General features: G+C 63.2%; 1 protein-coding gene across 2 annotated transcripts; it reads right to left on the bottom strand.

Moving 5' to 3' along the window:
• Positions 1 to 879: 879 nt before the first annotated feature.
• On the bottom strand, positions 880 to 17,038 carry SMTNL2 (smoothelin like 2). 2 transcript variants are annotated; one of them, XM_034647124.1, is made up of 9 exons: positions 15,685 to 17,038; positions 10,669 to 10,759; positions 9,939 to 10,181; positions 9,489 to 9,515; positions 9,297 to 9,366; positions 8,331 to 8,495; positions 7,542 to 7,659; positions 7,108 to 7,259; positions 880 to 1,807 (listed from the first exon to the last, which is right to left on the bottom strand). In XM_034647124.1, the coding sequence occupies exons 1-9, from the start codon at positions 15,832 to 15,834 to the stop codon at positions 1,681 to 1,683; spliced, it is 1,143 nt and encodes a 380-aa protein (XP_034503015.1). In that variant the 5' UTR covers positions 15,835 to 17,038; the 3' UTR covers positions 880 to 1,680. The 2 variants fall into 2 exon arrangements, with proteins under 2 accessions (XP_034503015.1, XP_011234371.1); XM_011236069.3 differs by lacking the exon at positions 9,489 to 9,515 and having other exon boundaries at positions 15,685 to 17,031.
• Between the last annotated feature and the right edge of the window lie 135 nt (positions 17,039 to 17,173).

The raw sequence follows: 17,173 nt of genomic DNA, 5'->3' as shown, positions 1-17,173 counted from the left end.
AGAGAGAGAGAGAGAGAGAGAGAGTAGTTCCCACTTCGGGGAAAACCAAACTTTAACTCCAACAAGCAAATCTCCTGACTTCTGTTCACCCTCCTGGCAAGCTCTGCCAAGTCCCTCCTCATACCTCAGAGAGCTCCCACCACATCCCCCCTCACATCCCAGAGAGCTCCCACCACATCCCCCCCACACCCCCGAGAGGTCCCACCACGTCCCTCCTCACACCAGAGAGCTCCCACCTTGTGCCTCCTCACACCCCAGAGAGCTACACCACGTCCCCCCTCACACCCCAGAGAGGTCCCACCACGTCCCCCCTCACACCCCCGAGAGGTCCCACCACGTCCCCCCTCACACCGCAGAGAGCTCTTCCCCCTGAACACAAGGAACATGCATGTGAGTCTGTGAAGGAACGGAGGCTGTGGTGTTTGGAGTCCATTGCATGAGCTGAAGATGTATTAGCTCCTTAAAGGGAAATTCTAGAAGTTTGTGCCTAAAATCCACCCTGGTTGGAAAAGGGTTCCTGAATAAGCCAGTGGGTACATTTGTGGAATCTGAGAACGTTCTGCTGGAAGCCCAGTGCAAACAGCTGTAAACATGAGCCGGCACTGCCCGACGGGACCACAGCAGGGCCTGCTGTTGCTGGCCGCGGTTCTCACGGACCTGCCCATCCACGCGGAGGGGGACTCCCAGTTTACGCTCCCCCAACAGCAGGGACGAGGGAGACGGACCAACAAATGTGCAAACGTGACTGTCAACTTTCTGGGCAGTGATTTAACTACAGAAGCAGATGGGGGGCGGTTGAGCAGAGTTTCATTGGAAATGCACGCAACGCCCCTTGGCCACAGGCCCCACATGTCCCCAACAGAAGGAACAAATCCAAAGTGAAGTTTGACACAATTCTTTATGTACAAACAGTCAACGGTACAGACGCAATTACTTTCCATACGTATCTGCAGCAAATCCCCTAAAAAGATGTTAATAAAAACTACGTCTCTGCACAAAGGGCCTCGTCCTTCCCTAAAAGCGTTAACCTCCTGAGAGCCTATTCTTAGCCAGGCACTTGTGGGGCCTCCCGGGAAGGATGGGGCGCTTTCGGACCAGGCGACAGCCTTCTCATCTCCCCAGAGAGCCAGGGTGACTTGAAGGTCATCTGTTGCCCAGGACCCGGGAGAGATTAGACGGTTTCTTCCCAAGACGTGCGTGGTCTTCCGTGTCAGGCTGCTGATGGAGCATCCCCCCCGCTTCCTGGCAGAGGCCCAGAGGGGGGAGGAGAGGAGCCCACGATAGTGTGGGGAGGTAGGGAACTCTGGGTATTGTGATAAACACACCTGGGAACCAGTGTAACCCTGTGAAGCCAATGTATCAAATTCACCAGCGGGAAAACGATCTCACATTCCAGAATCCACAGGCAAGCCTTTTATTTGAAGGGAGATAATCACTTAGCACCCATCGCGCTCTCTGGTAGCTCTCCCTCTTCCTTGGAGCCCTGGCCGCGACCCACGCAGAGCACAGCGCGCAGTGCCCACATCAAACAACACAGCGGGCCAGACGGCATCCCACACGCCACGGAACAACAGCGCTCTCACACCAAACCGCTGGGGTTGCCCCACGCGGGGAGTTGGCCCTGGTCGTCCAGGGGGTCTCCTCCGGGGGTTGGCCCTGGCCGTCCGGGCCCCATGGGCTTCATTCAAAGCGACGCAGGTGGTTGTACAACGACTGGACGTAGGTGAAGACGCACATGGGGTCCGGCTTGCGGCCCATCACCATCATGTCCTCCACCTCGATGAGGCGCTCGCAGTTGGCCAGATTCCTGAAACACAGAAGCCCCGTCAGGACGTCAGGACGAGGGTCCGGCCATCAGCCAGCCCCGCCCCCGCCCCCGCCCCGGGGCCTTCCGGTGACCCAGGAGACCCCGGGGGTCACTTACTCCAAGGCAGGGCTGCCCAGACCCCTGCATCCAGGGACCACGGAGTCAATGCACGTTTTCACTTCAACAGACTTCTCTGTTGCAAGTTTCAGTGAAATTAAAGTTCACTCGGAAATGTCACTAAATTCACTTGTGTTAGAATTATATGAGCAAGATTTTAGTTTAACTTGAAGTTTCAGTAAAAAATTCAATGTATATAGGCAGGATGCGGAAAATCGGCATGAACTATAAAATGTAAAACAAATGATGTAAAAAATAAATTCACCCAGACGGCTCCTAGACAGTCTTTTAAAACTTCCACGAGACCCGTGCTTGGAGACGTGACACACACATGCGTATGTCCAGGGTTTCACAGAGGTGCTTTCTGCCCTTGAGATGTCCCCACAATGCTTGTTTCTCCCCCCACCCACCCCACGTAACTCGGGGCGTGAGCTGCTCACCGATTTCACTACCTGCTGGCTGACGTGTCCCAAGGGCAATGTCAGGAAGTTACCTACAACCACCTCTCAGCCCCCAGGCCTTCCCGCGCCAGTACTCTGCGAAATGCTGGTCTAGCCTTGGGCCCTGGTGTAGACGGGAAGCTGGACGCTCTCTGGGCTGTAAAGAAGGCGGTTTCCCCGGCGTCCCCAGCTCCCGAGGTGGCACTGACAGTGACAGGGGTCAGCCCTGTGTCCTCAGAGCCAGTGTCCTTCCAAACACTGCCCCGTGCTTCCCAGGGCACCAGGATCGTGGCACCGACCTGGCTGGAACGCCTGCACTCAGTGCTGTCAGCACCTGTCCCTCTGCGGTGGGGCACACTTCATGGTCCCGGGGTCCCTGCCTCCTTCCCCGTGAACAAGTGCATGACCGTCGGGGTCCACGACCCGGCCCGGCCTTACTGACTTGGGTTAAGAAAGACGTTTCGTGTCCCCCGGCCTCTGACGGCCCAGCTGGTGGAACTGCCCTGCGCAAACCGTGCGGTCAGCCTCAGCGGTGGCTGTCATTCTTTTTTTTTTAAAGATTTTATTTATTTGACAGAGATAGAGACAGCCAGCGAGAGAGGGAACACAAGCAGGGGGAGCGGGAGAGGAAGAAGCAGGCTTATAGCGGAGGAGCCTGATGTGGGGCTCGATCCCATAACGCCGGGATCACGCCCTGAGCCGAAGGCAGACGCTTAACCTCTGTGCCACCCAGGCGCCCCGGTGGTTGTCATTCTTGTCATCGTGTCCCGATATAAGGAGCAAGCGTGCAGCCCGGAAAGGTCGGAATCTGGAGTCTGAGCAGCTGGGCTGGGAGGCTGGCTCTGCTACTCACGCCCCCGTCCGTGCTTGCACCTGGGGTCAGGGCACTTCCCCCGGCCCCAGGCCCCGCCCTCCGTGCTGCCCCGACGCCAGGCCTCCTCCCAGAACCCGAATGTCCGAGCAAAACGCAGACATCTGTCCCGCAGCCCACTGCGGCCTCCCCCTTGGTCTGGAGCGGGTCCCTGTGAGGGAACCCAGTGGCGTCCTGGGTTGACGGGGGGCTTGGCCCCAGGCGGGGCACCCTGGCATCCCCGACGGGCCAGGGCGGGGCTCCGTGTTGGGGAAGCCGGCCCTCTGACCAAGGCAGGTCTGTAACTGTGCTTTGTTGGTGGGGAAGGGTTGCAAATCCACGGCCTTCCGACCCGAGTGCACCTTCCCGAGTGACGGTCAGCACCTGCCCGCCTGCCTTCCCAGGGCTGCCTCCCAGGACCCCAGGTGAGCCAACCCCGGATGTGCGCCGGGCCATCCCCCCTGACACTGGGCTCCACGGTCCCCAAGTTAAACAGGAGCCATATTAAAACCCCGACCCTCAGCCGGGGAGGGGGACCGAGTGCCGGCCTCCGAACACTGGGGAGGAGGCAGCTGCTGTCCACGGTGGCCCCACTCGCTCGGAGGGCTCTTGTCCAGGCCCAGGCCAGCGGCCCTCCCTCCCCCAAGGCCAGGAAAGCTCCCCTCACATTTCTTACGTTATTTTGCCTCTGGGTCCTTCCTACCTATTGGTCCCACAAGTCTATTCTCAGCCTGGAAGAGAATCTTCTAAGAATCCCCTATCGTGTCTTTCCCCGAAACTAAAGAGCTCAAAGGGCACGTGGGACTCCCTCCCCTGCGCTGGTTCTAGCTTCTTTCCCACCCTCCTATCAGAGCACGGAGGGCCCCCGGGATCGCTGGCGAGTTCCAGCCTGTGCAGGGAGAGTGCTCCGACCCCTTCTGCACTTCCGAGCTCCCACCACAGGCATCCCTGCCCGGACAGCAGGGCTTCCCCATCAGGGTGGCGGTGAGGACGGGCGTGAAGGCCTCCCCGCGGCCTCCCCACCACGACCCAGACAGGAAGCCGTGGGCAAGGTCCCCGCCTCCCAGCAAACAACCAGGGCCCCGGTCCCCACCCCGCCAGCCGCAACGGTCGCATCAAGGCTCCTAGGAGCTGCGGACACAGGCTGAATGAAATTTCGAAATCAGGGTATGAGAAGAGGAAGATGATGATCGGTACTGACTTTTATAACAAAACGTAAGTCTCAAGATACTGGGCCCCGATTGCCGTTTCTAAAGAGTTGAGGCATCACTGACATAGAATGTTCCCGAAGCATACACCCAATTGTCTTTAAATCAATAAACTGCTTTTGTAAAAGCAACACAAGCTTGTTGCAAGAACTCAGACACCACGAAACAGTCCCGGGGAAAAGCACGAGCTCACGTGGCCGCACCTTGTTGGGGGTTAAGAAGGGTTCAGGAGATTCTCCTCCCCCGCTCTATTCTGATCTTCCGTCAACATGGGTTGGCCTGGGAGGGACGTGGAGGAGGGGCTGGAAGGGTTATTTTTATTTGTTTAAGCCTCCTCTGCGTACAGATGCCAGGCTGGGACTACAGCGTCCCGTCTGCTTTCAGACAGGGACACATGGGCACCACAAATAGCCGAAGCCCCTTGCACTCGGGCGTAACCGGAGAGCAGGACACATTCCCCGCAGGGCAAGCGGGAGCCTCGGGCCGCACATCCGGGGCTGCACTCAGCCTGGGGCTGGGGCGGGGGGGCGCAGAGTGCAGGCCCCCACGTACCCACCAAAGCCCCTTCCATAAAAGGGCTGGTCTTCCCGCTTTGCAAGCCCGGGACACCTGTCCGACAAGGGAGCTCACTTTGCTGTCAACACCGCGTTGCTCACACCGCGTTGCTCACACAGATTAGGCCGCAGGGAATCTCTGGGACGGTTGTTCACCGGGAGGAGGGGCAGCACCAGCCCCCTAACCGCACAGGTTCCCGAGGCATCTTTGTGCCTCTAAGGCCCTTGCTCACGGAAGGGAGGTGATGGGAGGTGAACCCCCTGTGAGGGGCTGGCCTGTCCTCCATTCCACACGGCCTGCTCCTGCCACCTGCACGGCCCCACCCGTCTCCTGGGTCTTTGCTGGTAAACCAGAGGAATGTCTTCGAGAACTGGTGGCCAGCATGTTTCAGCAGGTGACCCTGTGCTTCCTTCCTAGCTCCTGAGCAAGCTGCTGTCCAAGGAACCAGGTGACCCAAGCTGCCCCTGTGAGGTCACCTCCCACAGGCCTCCCAGGGGAGGCCCCTTCCCAGGCCCCCAACAAACCCCACACAGGCCTGCCCTGGGCAGCCCTCCCCGCACCCCCCCAAGGTGGCAGAAAAGCCGGAATTCATCTTGGGGGCAGGCAGACCTTCCTCCCCTGCCCAGACACAAGCAGGCTCAGGCCCCAGGGAGGCAGGGCCAGGCCTCTGACCCCTCTGTTTGCTCTGGGGAGGAGGGAAGCAAGAACTGGAGCGGCCTGCACCATCACCGCCCCCCCCCCCCGGCTGGGAATAGGAGAAACATGTGTTCCAAGTCCGGAGGCTCCATGAGCCCAACCCTCGTGCTAGGAAAGCACGGCCACAGATCCGTCACTCTGGCTGCCAGGGAGGCCGGGGGGGGGGGGCTGAGATCCCCACGATCTGGGATGCAGGGCCACCACCCCGTGGCCCAGGGCCCCTCTCCCTGCTCGGCCCAGCCCGGTCCAGGGCACGGTCCCCTGGTCTCGATGGAGAACTCCGGGGGCCACGTGCGGCCTCGCCGGCTGCGGTGGGCCCCCGCGTGTCCACATCAGAGCCCCAGCCCCGCACGCCCGGCTCTGCAGTTTGACTGCCACCACCCCTAGGCTCCCAGCGGCTGGGCCTCCCCTGCCAGGCGCCTCTCCCCAACATCGCGCCGTCCCCCTTGGCTCCGCTTCACCGCCGTCTGGGTGCAGTTGTGTAACGCACTCCGTCCAGAGCTGTTCCTGTGATTAGGACGACAGCTAATTCCCAGCAGCCAAGAGAGAGAAGGCTTTTAAAGGATATGAGGAGCTCTTGTGACCCCAGGGGGCCCAGAGTCCAAGTGTGTCACCCGAGACCACCACAGGGGCAACAGCGACGTTCCCACAACTCAGCCAAGAAGCCCGGAGCCAGGGTCTCCCTCCTGCCCCCACAGCACGGGCTGCGGCTCCGGGGAGGGGCGGCCCCCTCAGCTCTGCCAGGACCCACGGTAGCTTCCCCGGCCAGGCCCGGGGTCCAGGCCTGCAGGGAGGCCTCCCCCCACTCAGGGCACTGGGTGGGCACACGCAGGCTGCCCAGGGGCTTACATTACCAGGCACAGAGGCTACGCCAGGAGAGATAAACGTCCCCTGCAGGAAATGCAGCTTTGGGGGGCCTCCCTTCCCCCTGACCTTCTCCCCTTAATTCCTGGAAACTAAGCATCAGGCAGCCCTAAACGTCCCAGAGTATCCCCCACGCAAACCCCTCCCGGTGAGCGGGTCTCAGGAAGGTCGGCAATTTCATTATCAGAGACTAGAACAATGCTTAGAGAAGCAAAGTCGACCTATTCGAGAAGTTTCAGAACGTCTCCCAGGCAGATATTATTCAATTTCCCGCTTGCCCTAAAGCAACGGTATCTTCGCACCAGCCCTGAGGGGACAGACGGGGTGTCCTGGGAGACCCCACGGGCCCCGTGCCCTGAAGGTCGGTCTCCCAGACCACACAGCAGGGGCCAGGCAGCCAGCAGGAAGGGCAGGTATGGCGAGCAGAGCACCGGCTCCACGGCGAGTCTGGGCGATCCCCCCCCCCCACCGACTGGCTTCTCCCCACCTGTACAGGAGGCCGGCAGAGTGGAGGGCCTCACATCTGCAACCCCCCGGGGCAGATGGCGGCTCAGGCCCCACCATACTCACTCAGCCATGGTGAAGGCCAGCTCGAAGTTCTTCTGCCGCTGCGCGGGGCTCAGGGCGCTATAGTCGAAGGCGTCGGGGAAGAAGGAGTGCACCAGGGCGCAGAAGGCCATCCCGTCGCTCCAGCTGGAGGAGAAGTTCTGCAGGTCTACGTGCTTCCGGCGCCGGGGGGGGGGGGTCAACACAGGAAGGTGAGTGAGGGCGCGGCGCCCCCACAAGCAGCCTCTCCCAGCACCTGCCAGCTTAGCAAGAAGCCCGAGCCGCCAGACCTCAGGCCCCCAGACCTCAGCCGCTCGGGTCCAGCCGCGGGAGCCCCAGGGTTTCCGAGCACGTGCTGCGGGCGGCTGGCGGCCCACGGGGAAGGCACGGGACTCCAGCTCCCACCGCCCAGCCCCGCCAGGGAGGTGACCCCGGCTGGGGCGGGATCCCGGGCTCACCTGGTAGCCGAGAGTCTTCTTGCGACACCACTCGAGGAGAAGCTGCTTGATGCTGCCGGCACTGGCCACGCCAAAGCTCTGGGACCGCTTCAGCTTGGCCCGCACCTCGCCTTTGCCCCTGCGCGAAGAGCGCAGGCCTGCGGTGGGGCTCTGCTCTGATGGCCGGGCGTCCAAGAGGACCCCACCTGCTCTGCTCCCCCGGGGAACAGCCTCCCTAGACCGTATCTGGCAGGACTGTCCTCCCTCCAGCCCCCAAGCCCCCATCTATATCCTGCCCCAGAAATCAGGGGTCCAGAGCCCGCATGGCCTTAGGCCCCTGCCCTCTGCTCCCCCTTCATCCCAGCCACCCCGAGGCCACCCTGACATGGTTCCTTCCTAGCCAGAGACAGGGGTCCTTCTCCGGGCCCCGAGGACACTCCCTAGCAGCTGAGATCAGGCTGCCTGGCTCAGGCTCCCTCACGGGTGGGAGGACGCCAGGATGGGGGATGTCCTCCCCGCACAGGCCTGGGCCCCACCCTGCGCACAGCAGGTGTCATGCTGACAGCTGGATACCTATGCAAACACCAGCCCTGTCTCTAAGAGGGGCAACGTGTCCCTCAGCTCCCCCTGGGAATCCCTGTCATGCCCAGAAACCAAGGGAAGGCGGCGGAGGGCAGTCCAGGGCAGCTCTGGAATGGGGCAAGCGAGGGGCTCTCATCAAGGGGACGACGGCAGGGCCAGCTCTGCTGTGCTGCACCCCCTGGTCCCCACCTGGGGCTGGGCCCCCACTCTGGGCATGAGCGTCCGTACTTGCCCGCGGTATCCTGCTCCCACTTCTCAAACAAGGCCTTCCGGGCCTGCGCTCCCGACGTGCGGGGCAGCGTCTGCGACCTCACCAGCTCCCGGCGCCGGGCCTGGGCGGTGGCTGGCGGCGGGGGAGATGGGGGCGACCGGGGCGGCGTCACCAGGGGCGGGCTGAGGAGAAAACCAGCGTGTCGGGAACACCCCGGCCCACACGGGCCCAGGATCGCCCCACAGAGTGACGGAGGCCAAAGTGGGGGCTGTCGTGGCAGGAACAGAGGAGGGACCACTCGCTCCAGGCCTGACCTGTTGAGCCGGTTTGGGGATACAGCCTCTGTCCAGGCCCAACCCCGAGGGAGAGTAGGCCCTCTCTCTGGGCGTAATCACCCACCCCTCAGCAGGTGCCAATCGCTGGGGCGGGCAGGGGACACACTCCAGACCAGCCCCGCCAGGCCCAGGCCCCACCACCACTAGATAAGACACCCTTTGTTTCCTCCTCAACAGTTTGCCAGAAAGTCGCAATTTTCCTTTATTATTACAAGAAAAGTCAAGCCAGCCCCCTCAGCCCCATCCCAGCTCCAATCTCAGTCCAGCTGGCCTGGGGGAGCCAGGAGGGGGCCTACACCGTGCGGGGGGGGGCCCACACACCTGCCCCAGCCCAGGGGCCTCTCCAGGGACCTCCTCCGTCCCATCTGCCAGAAAGCACCCCACGGAGGGAGCCCAGCCAGCCAGAATGAAGACAGCCTCCCACCCTCCTTCCTCTGTGGGGCCTGAGACACCCCTCCCATCCTCGCCCAGAGGAGTCCACACGGAAACAGCTGCGACCATATTTCTCCAAACAAGACTGTCCAAGGGGAGGACTGCCTTGCCTCCCCTCCACATCCCTCCCCTGCCCCTGCTGCCCCGGCTCTGGGCCCTGGCTCAGCACAGGGGGCACGCCGCTGGGGGCTGGGGAGCTGCGGCCATCTGACCCACCTGTCACTGTTCCTGCCTGCCGACACTGCCCCATAGCCGGGGCTCGACCGTGGGACGGAAGGATTCTTCTCTGTGGGACGAGGAGAGAAGAGAAGTAACCCTGGGCGTGGAGGGGAGGGCCAGCCGCCGGCCCCCCCCCCGCCCCGGCATCACTCCCCGGACAGGCGGGCTGCCAGGCTCCACGGGCCCCACCTTGGCCAGCAGTTGACAGAGAGGAAGCTGGGAACGTAGAGAAGGACGGAAAAGGTCTTGTAGGTGTCCCCACCCCGCGTCTGAGGGCACGGGGCCCAGGTCCTCCTGTGCCACATACCCAGCAAACACTTTGTTCCCAAACCCACCCCAGGGCCACCACCGGCGGCCTGACCACAGCAAGCCAGGCCCAGGGAACCATGCCAAAGTGTGCAGGGGTGCAAGCCACCTTTTCCCCACAGCTGGACCTGTCACGGCAGCGTGGTTGTGTCCCGCGGGACATCCCTCAGTCAGGCATGGACGGGCCACGCTGACGGGCTGGGGAAGGGGGTCGCAGTGGTGGGCACAGGTGGGGCTGCGGCCTGGCCCCAGCTTTTCTGGGTCTCCTGCCAACCCCCCCCCACCCTGCCTGCCCTCTCACCCTGCCCCCAGGCCATGCTCTCCTGCTCCTACCGCTGGGACAGGGAGTCCAGGGTGTGGTGGCCTCACTGGGGCTCGGGCTGAGGCCCCCCAGGATGGCGGCGGACGTGGGCGAGAGCACCGCGGCTGAGGTCTCCCCCGAGAACCGCTCAGAGACCCGAGTGACGGCCGTGACGGGCTGGTGAGGCTGCCGCAAGGAGAGGCTCACGGGGCGAGGCTTTGGGGGCTCTGGTACCGGGAAGGCTTGGCTAGCATCCGGGGGTCCATCGCCCAGACCTGGAACATGTGACCAGAGGGGCGGGGGTGCAGGCCAGCCGTGGCATTCACTGGGACCTCAGACCACCCCCCTCCGCCAGAGGACACTAGCCTCTCTGAACCCTCCGCCCACCTCCTCCAGGAAGGCCTCCCTGACCTCCCTCTTCCGGGAACGCCTCGATGCTCCAACCAGAGTTTATGTCTCTTCCAAACTGCCCTCACAGTCAGCTCAATAAACACTAGCCAGCGGGCCGGCCACTCTAGGCTACTTGATGCCTGGATGATTCCTCAGCCCCTGCTTGCATTCCCCCAGAAACAGGGGCGCTCATCACCTTTCGAGAGCTCCCATTTCCCTCTGTGTTGAAAAGTTCTGCTTTGTCCTGACCAAAGCCGCCCTCCTGGCAGCCTCTCTACCTGCGGGGGTCCAGGGTCAGGTGCCCTCCCAGCCAGGGGCTGGCCTGGCACAGATGCAAACCCCAGCCACCCGTCCCGTGCCGTAGGCCCCTACCTGCCCCTGGCTGGTGCCCGTTCTCCATGACGCACGAGTCCGAGGCCTTTCTCAGCTCCAGCCCACTGGCCTCGTCCTGCTGGTCCACACTCTGCAGAGACACACGCCACCGAGGAGGCCTCGTCAGGGGGGCCCACCCCCAAAATTACTGTTCTGGGGCAAACAACACTCAGGTTTGAGAGATAGCCCCCAGAAGACACTGTAGTGGGCCCAGGCCACACAGCACGCTGGGGTGGACCCATCCCCCGCCGCTGAGCCCCGGGATCCAGCCAGGCACACATGCCCAAGAGTGCTGGGGACAAGAGATCGGGAGCAAGGGATCCGAGCCACGTAGAAGGTGGCCCAGCCCTCTCCCAGACCGCACCCCTGCCCAGGAGAGCCCGCACCCCTTCCTGGGAGAGCCCATTCATCTGAGTCGGGCAGGCCAGCACGGCTCCACTAGGAGGGCAGCCAAAACCAGAAGTATAAGGTCCTCAGGGCCAACATCAGGCTGGGGGAACTGAGGGCTTTTCCTTAGACCCAGAGTTACAAAATCTGCCCAGATGCCCGGAGAACGGGGGCCTGACTGGCTCCTCGGGGTCCCTCCTTCCCCTCTGCACTGCAGCAGAGCCAATCCCAAGAGCCACTGGGGGGCCTGGTGTCCCGGCTGTGCCACCGGCCACGCCACCGACCGCCGTGCTGCTGGGCTCAGGTCACAGCCCCTTCCGGGTCTCGGTTTCCCTGCTGGAGGCCAGGCCACTCCGCAAGAGCCATCGGAGCGTCTCGCAGGTGTCAGGCCTGTTCTCTGGATGCACCACGAAAACCACCGTGCTCCCGTGCTCCCAGGTGCGTGCGGCAGGCAGACCCCGAGGGCGAAGGGGCATGTTGTCCACAGCCGCACGGGAGAACCACCTGACCTCTGTGGCCAGGAGGGACGTTCTCCTCCACCGGGGCCCTGCCCTTCTCACGGTGAGGGACGTGTGGGGGCCCCGAGGGTCTGCAAGGCCGGGGGCTGTGGGTCCACCTGGCAGGAAGGGGATCGAGGCTGTCCACCACCAGGGCTCTCCCGAGAGGCCACGATGCACACCTGGAGAGGTCGGCCGTCCCCTTCCCTAGACACCTCCAGGCTGGTTCCCGCTCTGCAAGGTTCCCAGACGACTAACGAAGCCCATCCCGGGCCCCAGGCAGCTCGACTGCTCCTGCACCCAGGGCTAGCGGAGGCCACTCTGCCAGCAGGAGTCAGTCTGGTGGGGGAGCCAGGACCTCGAGCACACAGCACCACCAAGCCACCTGAGAGTCGTGCCTACGACAGACTTCCTCCAGCCCAGTGGGTCAGGGAGGGCTTCCCAGAGACGGCAGAGCCCAAGCCAAGTCTGGATTGAGCCGGGTGGACGAGGAGCGGAGGCCATTCCCAGCAGAGCGACTCGTGCCTGCAGAAACAGGCTTCGAGGCACAAAGCATTCTGGTCCAGTGGCAGGAGACACACTGTGCAGCCCCCGGTGCCAGCTCAGAGGGGAGGGGACGCGGGGCCATGGGAGGGCAAAGGCAGAAGGGCTCAGAGCCCTGGGGGTAGTGAGTGCATGTGGAGGGAGGAGAGGAGTGAGGTCTCTTCGAAGCCTGGCTTTGGACCCGAGTGCTGAGAGGGAGGGAGGTGTGCTGGTGGGAAAACAAGCACTTGGGTTTGGGACACGCTGAGTGTAAGGTGTCCCCTGGAGAAGCACGGACTTGAGGTCAGGAGAGGGCCGGCTGTCTGAGCCTGCGGTTGAAGAGGACGGATGGAGGAATGCGGGAGAAACAGGAGTCTCGCCTCCCCAGCATAGCAGAGCAAGAGGCGGCCTGGGGCGCACGGGGCCTGGGACGGGGAGAAGGGGTGTCTGAGAGCGGGAGCAGCCAGAGGGGTGGGGGGCGTGCAGCAAGAAGGCAGGTCTGCCCACGGCACCCAAAGGTGGCCTGGGGTCAAGGAAAAGTCGCGATGAGATCTAGACCGTGCCTGCTGGGTTCATCAAAGAGCCTGCTGGTGAGTTTAGGAACCGAATCAGGGCGGGGGGGGGGCGGTGTCAGTGGGGGGAAACTCTGCCATGAGGGGAGATGGGGAGAGTCAGAGGGGCTCCTCCAGACGGAAGAGGTGGGACGAGGGACCCTCTGCGGGGTGGGGTCCCTGCAGAAGTGAGAAAGGACAGGATTCACGTGACCCCTCAACTCCTGACTCAGGAGGATGGGGGAGGGGCCAGGCCCCCTGGCAGGTACAGTGGAGAAGGGGGCATCTGTGAGCACCCCCAGAGCCACACGTGGGCTGACTGGAAGCCAACTCAGCAGAAGTCCACCCTGAACCCCAGCCCCTACCTGTCACAAGGGCCAACTCAGATCTGGGGTCTCCGTGTCCCCCCACCCTCCCTACTCTGGTCCAACCGGTGCCACAGGTCCAGGTAGGAGCCTGGAGGGACAGGCTGATGGTGAAACCATTCCTCAGGAATGTGGGTCTCTATGGGGGGGCCCCCAGACACCTGCCCCTGCACGTTGCAGGTCCCCACCCCTGGGATGCCCCAGGGGACCAGATGCCACAACCAGACAGAAAGAAGGTCTGGACCAGCCAGTTTCCCATCAAGGGGTCTCTGCTAGACTGCAGCCAGGGTGGGGGCTAAGCCCAGACCCCCAGGGTCCCCTGTCCCTCACTAGGGGAGAGGGCTCTTCTCTGCCCACATCTCAGGCCAAGGGGGATCTTCGGAGACCACCCTCCATCCCACCGTCACACACCCCGGTGGCCTAAACCCCCACTCTTCTCAAGGCAGTGCTGGAGTCAAGGTTTGGGGCCCGGGTCTCCTACCCCAACCCAAGGCTCTGTCCAGAGAGAGCTCTGTGTCCAGAACACAGAGGACAGCTCAGCACCAACGTGCCCCCTAGAGCCTGGGGCAGGGCAGGCCCTGGCCCCCACTGGACCTGTCTTAGCCAGATGAGGGGGAGGAAATGCGGTGGCAAGGGGGTAAGCACCCAGCAGGACTCTGTGAGCTGGGCTGGAGCAAGCCCTTGTCGGGGTCCCCAGGCACACCCCTGGGGCCTCCAGCTCGGTCTTGGGGGGCAGCCTGCCTCGGCCCCAGGAAGAGAACCAGGGAGGCTCCTCAGGGTGCTGGGACTGGGAGACCTGGGGATGGGAACTGGTCCTGCGGGGTTCCCCATCTGGGCTTTGTGTGAAGAGGATGGGGCCCCTGTCAGGGAGCCCAGGCCTGGGGACAATCCTGGGGAGGCACGGGCTGAGTGATTTCAGGGACCCCGGAGACACAGTCCCCTCCCTGGGAAGTCTGTAAACACTTTTGAGAGGGGGGGCACATGTCAGGTGTTCTCAGTTCTGCCTGACCCCCCCGCCCCGACCTGCCGCGGGCAGCCCTGGAGTGACCGAGTCCCCCACCCCAGACCGCTGCTCCCCCTCCCTCCCTCACACGGTTCTCAAGACAATCCAAACCCGCCTGCCTCCCGAGAGCAGTGACCTCTGCTATCGCACGGAGCGCCTGGGAGAGGAAGGCAGATAAGGGAGTCTGGTTTCTTTCGCAGGCGGGCCTCGACCCAAGCTCCTGGCAGCTGTCCCTGAGGGCCTCCACCATGAGAACGCACCGTGAGAATGCGGTGCCTGCAGCTCAGCCCAGAACACTTCCAGGGAACAGCTCCGCCTGGCCTCAGGCAGCCGCCACCCTCCACAGGCCGCGGCCCCCGTGCACGCGTGTGAACGGATCCTGCGGGTGTCACCGTTGGAAGAACCCCACCCACTCAGCGCGAGGGGCCCGCCCAGCCCAGCCCAATCCCCCTGGTTTAGATACAGAAAGTGAGGTCCGCCTCCGAGGAGATGCTTGCAAGACCTCACCGCAGACATGACAAAGGCAGCCCCTGTCTGCTCCAGGGACCTGGGCCTCCTACGGGCAGTCCACCCTGGTTGCTCCCACTCCACTGCCCGGCCCTCTCCCTCCTCCCGCAGCGTCCCAGGCTATGGCTCTGTCTTCTCACTACCCAGCAAGGACAAGGTCTGTGCACTCAGAATCTCACTGATTACAGAAGGGCGGACTAACCCCAGCCTCCGCGCAGCCGTAAGCAGACCCTCCCCCGTGACACAGACACGGGGTGAGAAGGGCCAGCCACCCCGTGCCCAGCCTGAAGCCGACTCCCTGTCCGAGACCAAGCTTCCCGTGCGTGACCGAGCTGCCTGTCACACTACACGAGCGGGAAGGCGCACATGGTTCCACACGGCCCCCTTCACTGCCAGCACCTGGCCCGGAGTGCGTGTCCGCGCTCCTGAGAGGTGGGCTGCGTAAGAAGTGGGGACCAGCGCTTCCGAAGTCAGGCGAGGGGAAGCTGACCCCCCCATGGAGACCTTGACCATCCCCCACCCAAGGACTCAGCGATGCTTTCTGAGGCTCAAAACCCACTTTCCCCCCCGTCTCCGTCCCCATCCCCGAAAGAGCTGCAGCGTCCCTGACCCCAAGCTGTTGATCTGTAGGCCTGCTGGCCCCCGCATCTCCTCCCCTGCCCAGGACTCCCGCCTCACCTTGTCCTTCCGTACAATTGCCCTGAAGACCTCGCCCGTTTCAGGGCTTCAACAGACAGCTCTCCCCTCGTAGCTCCCTGACACGCAGCCTCGACCACTGTTGGCACCCCAGATCCGGACTCCACCTGCTCTCAGACAGCTTCCCTCGGACGTCCGCAGCCCCTCACGCGCAGCATGACCCAACCAGCACCTGGCATCTCCACCAGATCTGTGACCCGGCAGTTCCCCGGGCAGGATCCCGTCTGAGCCCAAACACCACCTCACCCTGCTGACTCCCCCTTGCAGACCTCTCCCCGAGGCAGCTCCCAGTCTCCATGCCCCTACCCCTGCCCCAGTTCAGACCATCTTCTCTGCTAGGGCCATCCCACTTAACCCGCCCTGTCTCCAGCCACCCTCCAACCTGCCGTCCATCCTTGCGGAAGCCTGCGGATGGCGCCAGGGAGGACCCATCCCTCGCTGCCCAGCACCCCTCACCCACCACCCCATAACCAAGAGGACCAGCTCACCTCAGGCGAGAACAGCCAGTTCCCACGGAGGCAGATGACCGGAGAGCCCCCTCCACACACGCACGAGCAAGCATGTGCAAATATATGCTCATATACGCATGATGTGGATGCTGTTTTTCTGAACCCTTGGGCAGCTGCTTCCATGAGCATGTGTGTTAGGCTACAACTTCAGAAACAGCCGATGACACAGGTGATCAGGCACGTGTGAGCTCACAGTGGTGATTTTATACCACGGACATGTAGCGGGTTGTGGTCACAGGACAGAATCAAGTGTATCCATACTCCCGACACTCCACACCGAGCACTGGGCCACCCAGGGGCTCTGCCACCACCAAAGGTTGAAGAATGTCTCGCCCCCAGAGACAAAGCCCAGCTCCCTTACCCAGCACCCAGAGGGTCCTCACAGTTCACCCCTCCGCTCTCATCCCCACCCGGCTCCCCCTCTGGCCAGGCAGTCCCTTTAGCGTTGCGGAGCCTGCAAGCACAGCCCCCAGCCCACCTCCACCTGCACCAGCAGCAGGAGCCCTGGGCCTAAAGCACAAAGGCCTCCTGGGACACCCGCTGGGAAGGAACATCCGATCTGGCTGCCCACACGGCTGGCACCGCTCTATTGGGGCCCTCTCTCACCCAGCTGGGACCTCCAGGGGCAGGCCCTGATCTGGTCACCCTCCTCCTGGCCTGAGGTGCAGCCCAGCCCACACAGGAGAGTGAACGCATGAGGGATTGACCCAAGGAGGGGCAGCAGGTGCACAGGGCTCAGACCCACACCCTGGAAACCCAACCCCCGAGCACATGCCCAAGCAGAGTGGAAAATCCCACCTAAGGGCCGCTGCACACACCATGGAAACAGTCTAACCTGCCTCTCCAGGAGGCCCCATGCTCAGGGAAGTGACTGGTCCACACCAGCCTCCACCACCCCCCTGCGCGGGTCACTGACCCCAGGAAGCTAGACACTGCTCAAGGCTGGTTTCCCTGGCTCTCTTAACCCCCTGCCAGTTTCCAAACGCGGCTGCCCCAACCACGTTGTGTCCTCGCCTCCCTCTCTCACTCACACAGGGGGCCTGAGTTCTCAATCTGGGTTAATTAATAACGGAGCCGTCAGGCCTCAGTGAAGCGGCAACGCGGGGGGCGCGTGAATGGAGGTGGGGAGTCGGGGGCTGCTGACCATTCGGACACGCCGGCCCAGGCGGTGTTGAAACGGTCAGGGGCCCTATCTCAGCGCCCAAGCCCTTAGCGTCATGGGACAAAGGGGAGAGGGTGACAGAACTCTGGGCAAACAGGGCCTGGCTCCAAAGAAAGGAGGGGGCCCGAGACAGGTGCAGCGGGCAGGCTTCTCCGGCCCTCTCCCACTCCGCAGCGGTGGCCAGACCCCCACCCCGAGTCCCAGCGGCCAGCGGCGGCACGGCCCCCAGCCCAGCAGACGCGCGCGGGCGGGCGCACGCACTCGCGGCGGAGGGGCGGTCCCAGGGCGCGCAGCCCCACGCCCCCT

This window comes from Ailuropoda melanoleuca, chromosome 17 (genome assembly GCF_002007445.2).
Source record: "Ailuropoda melanoleuca isolate Jingjing chromosome 17, ASM200744v2, whole genome shotgun sequence".
Lineage (NCBI taxonomy): Eukaryota > Metazoa > Chordata > Mammalia > Carnivora > Ursidae > Ailuropoda > Ailuropoda melanoleuca.
Note: the sequence above shows the minus strand (reverse complement) of the source record. Positions and strands in the feature narration are given on the sequence as shown.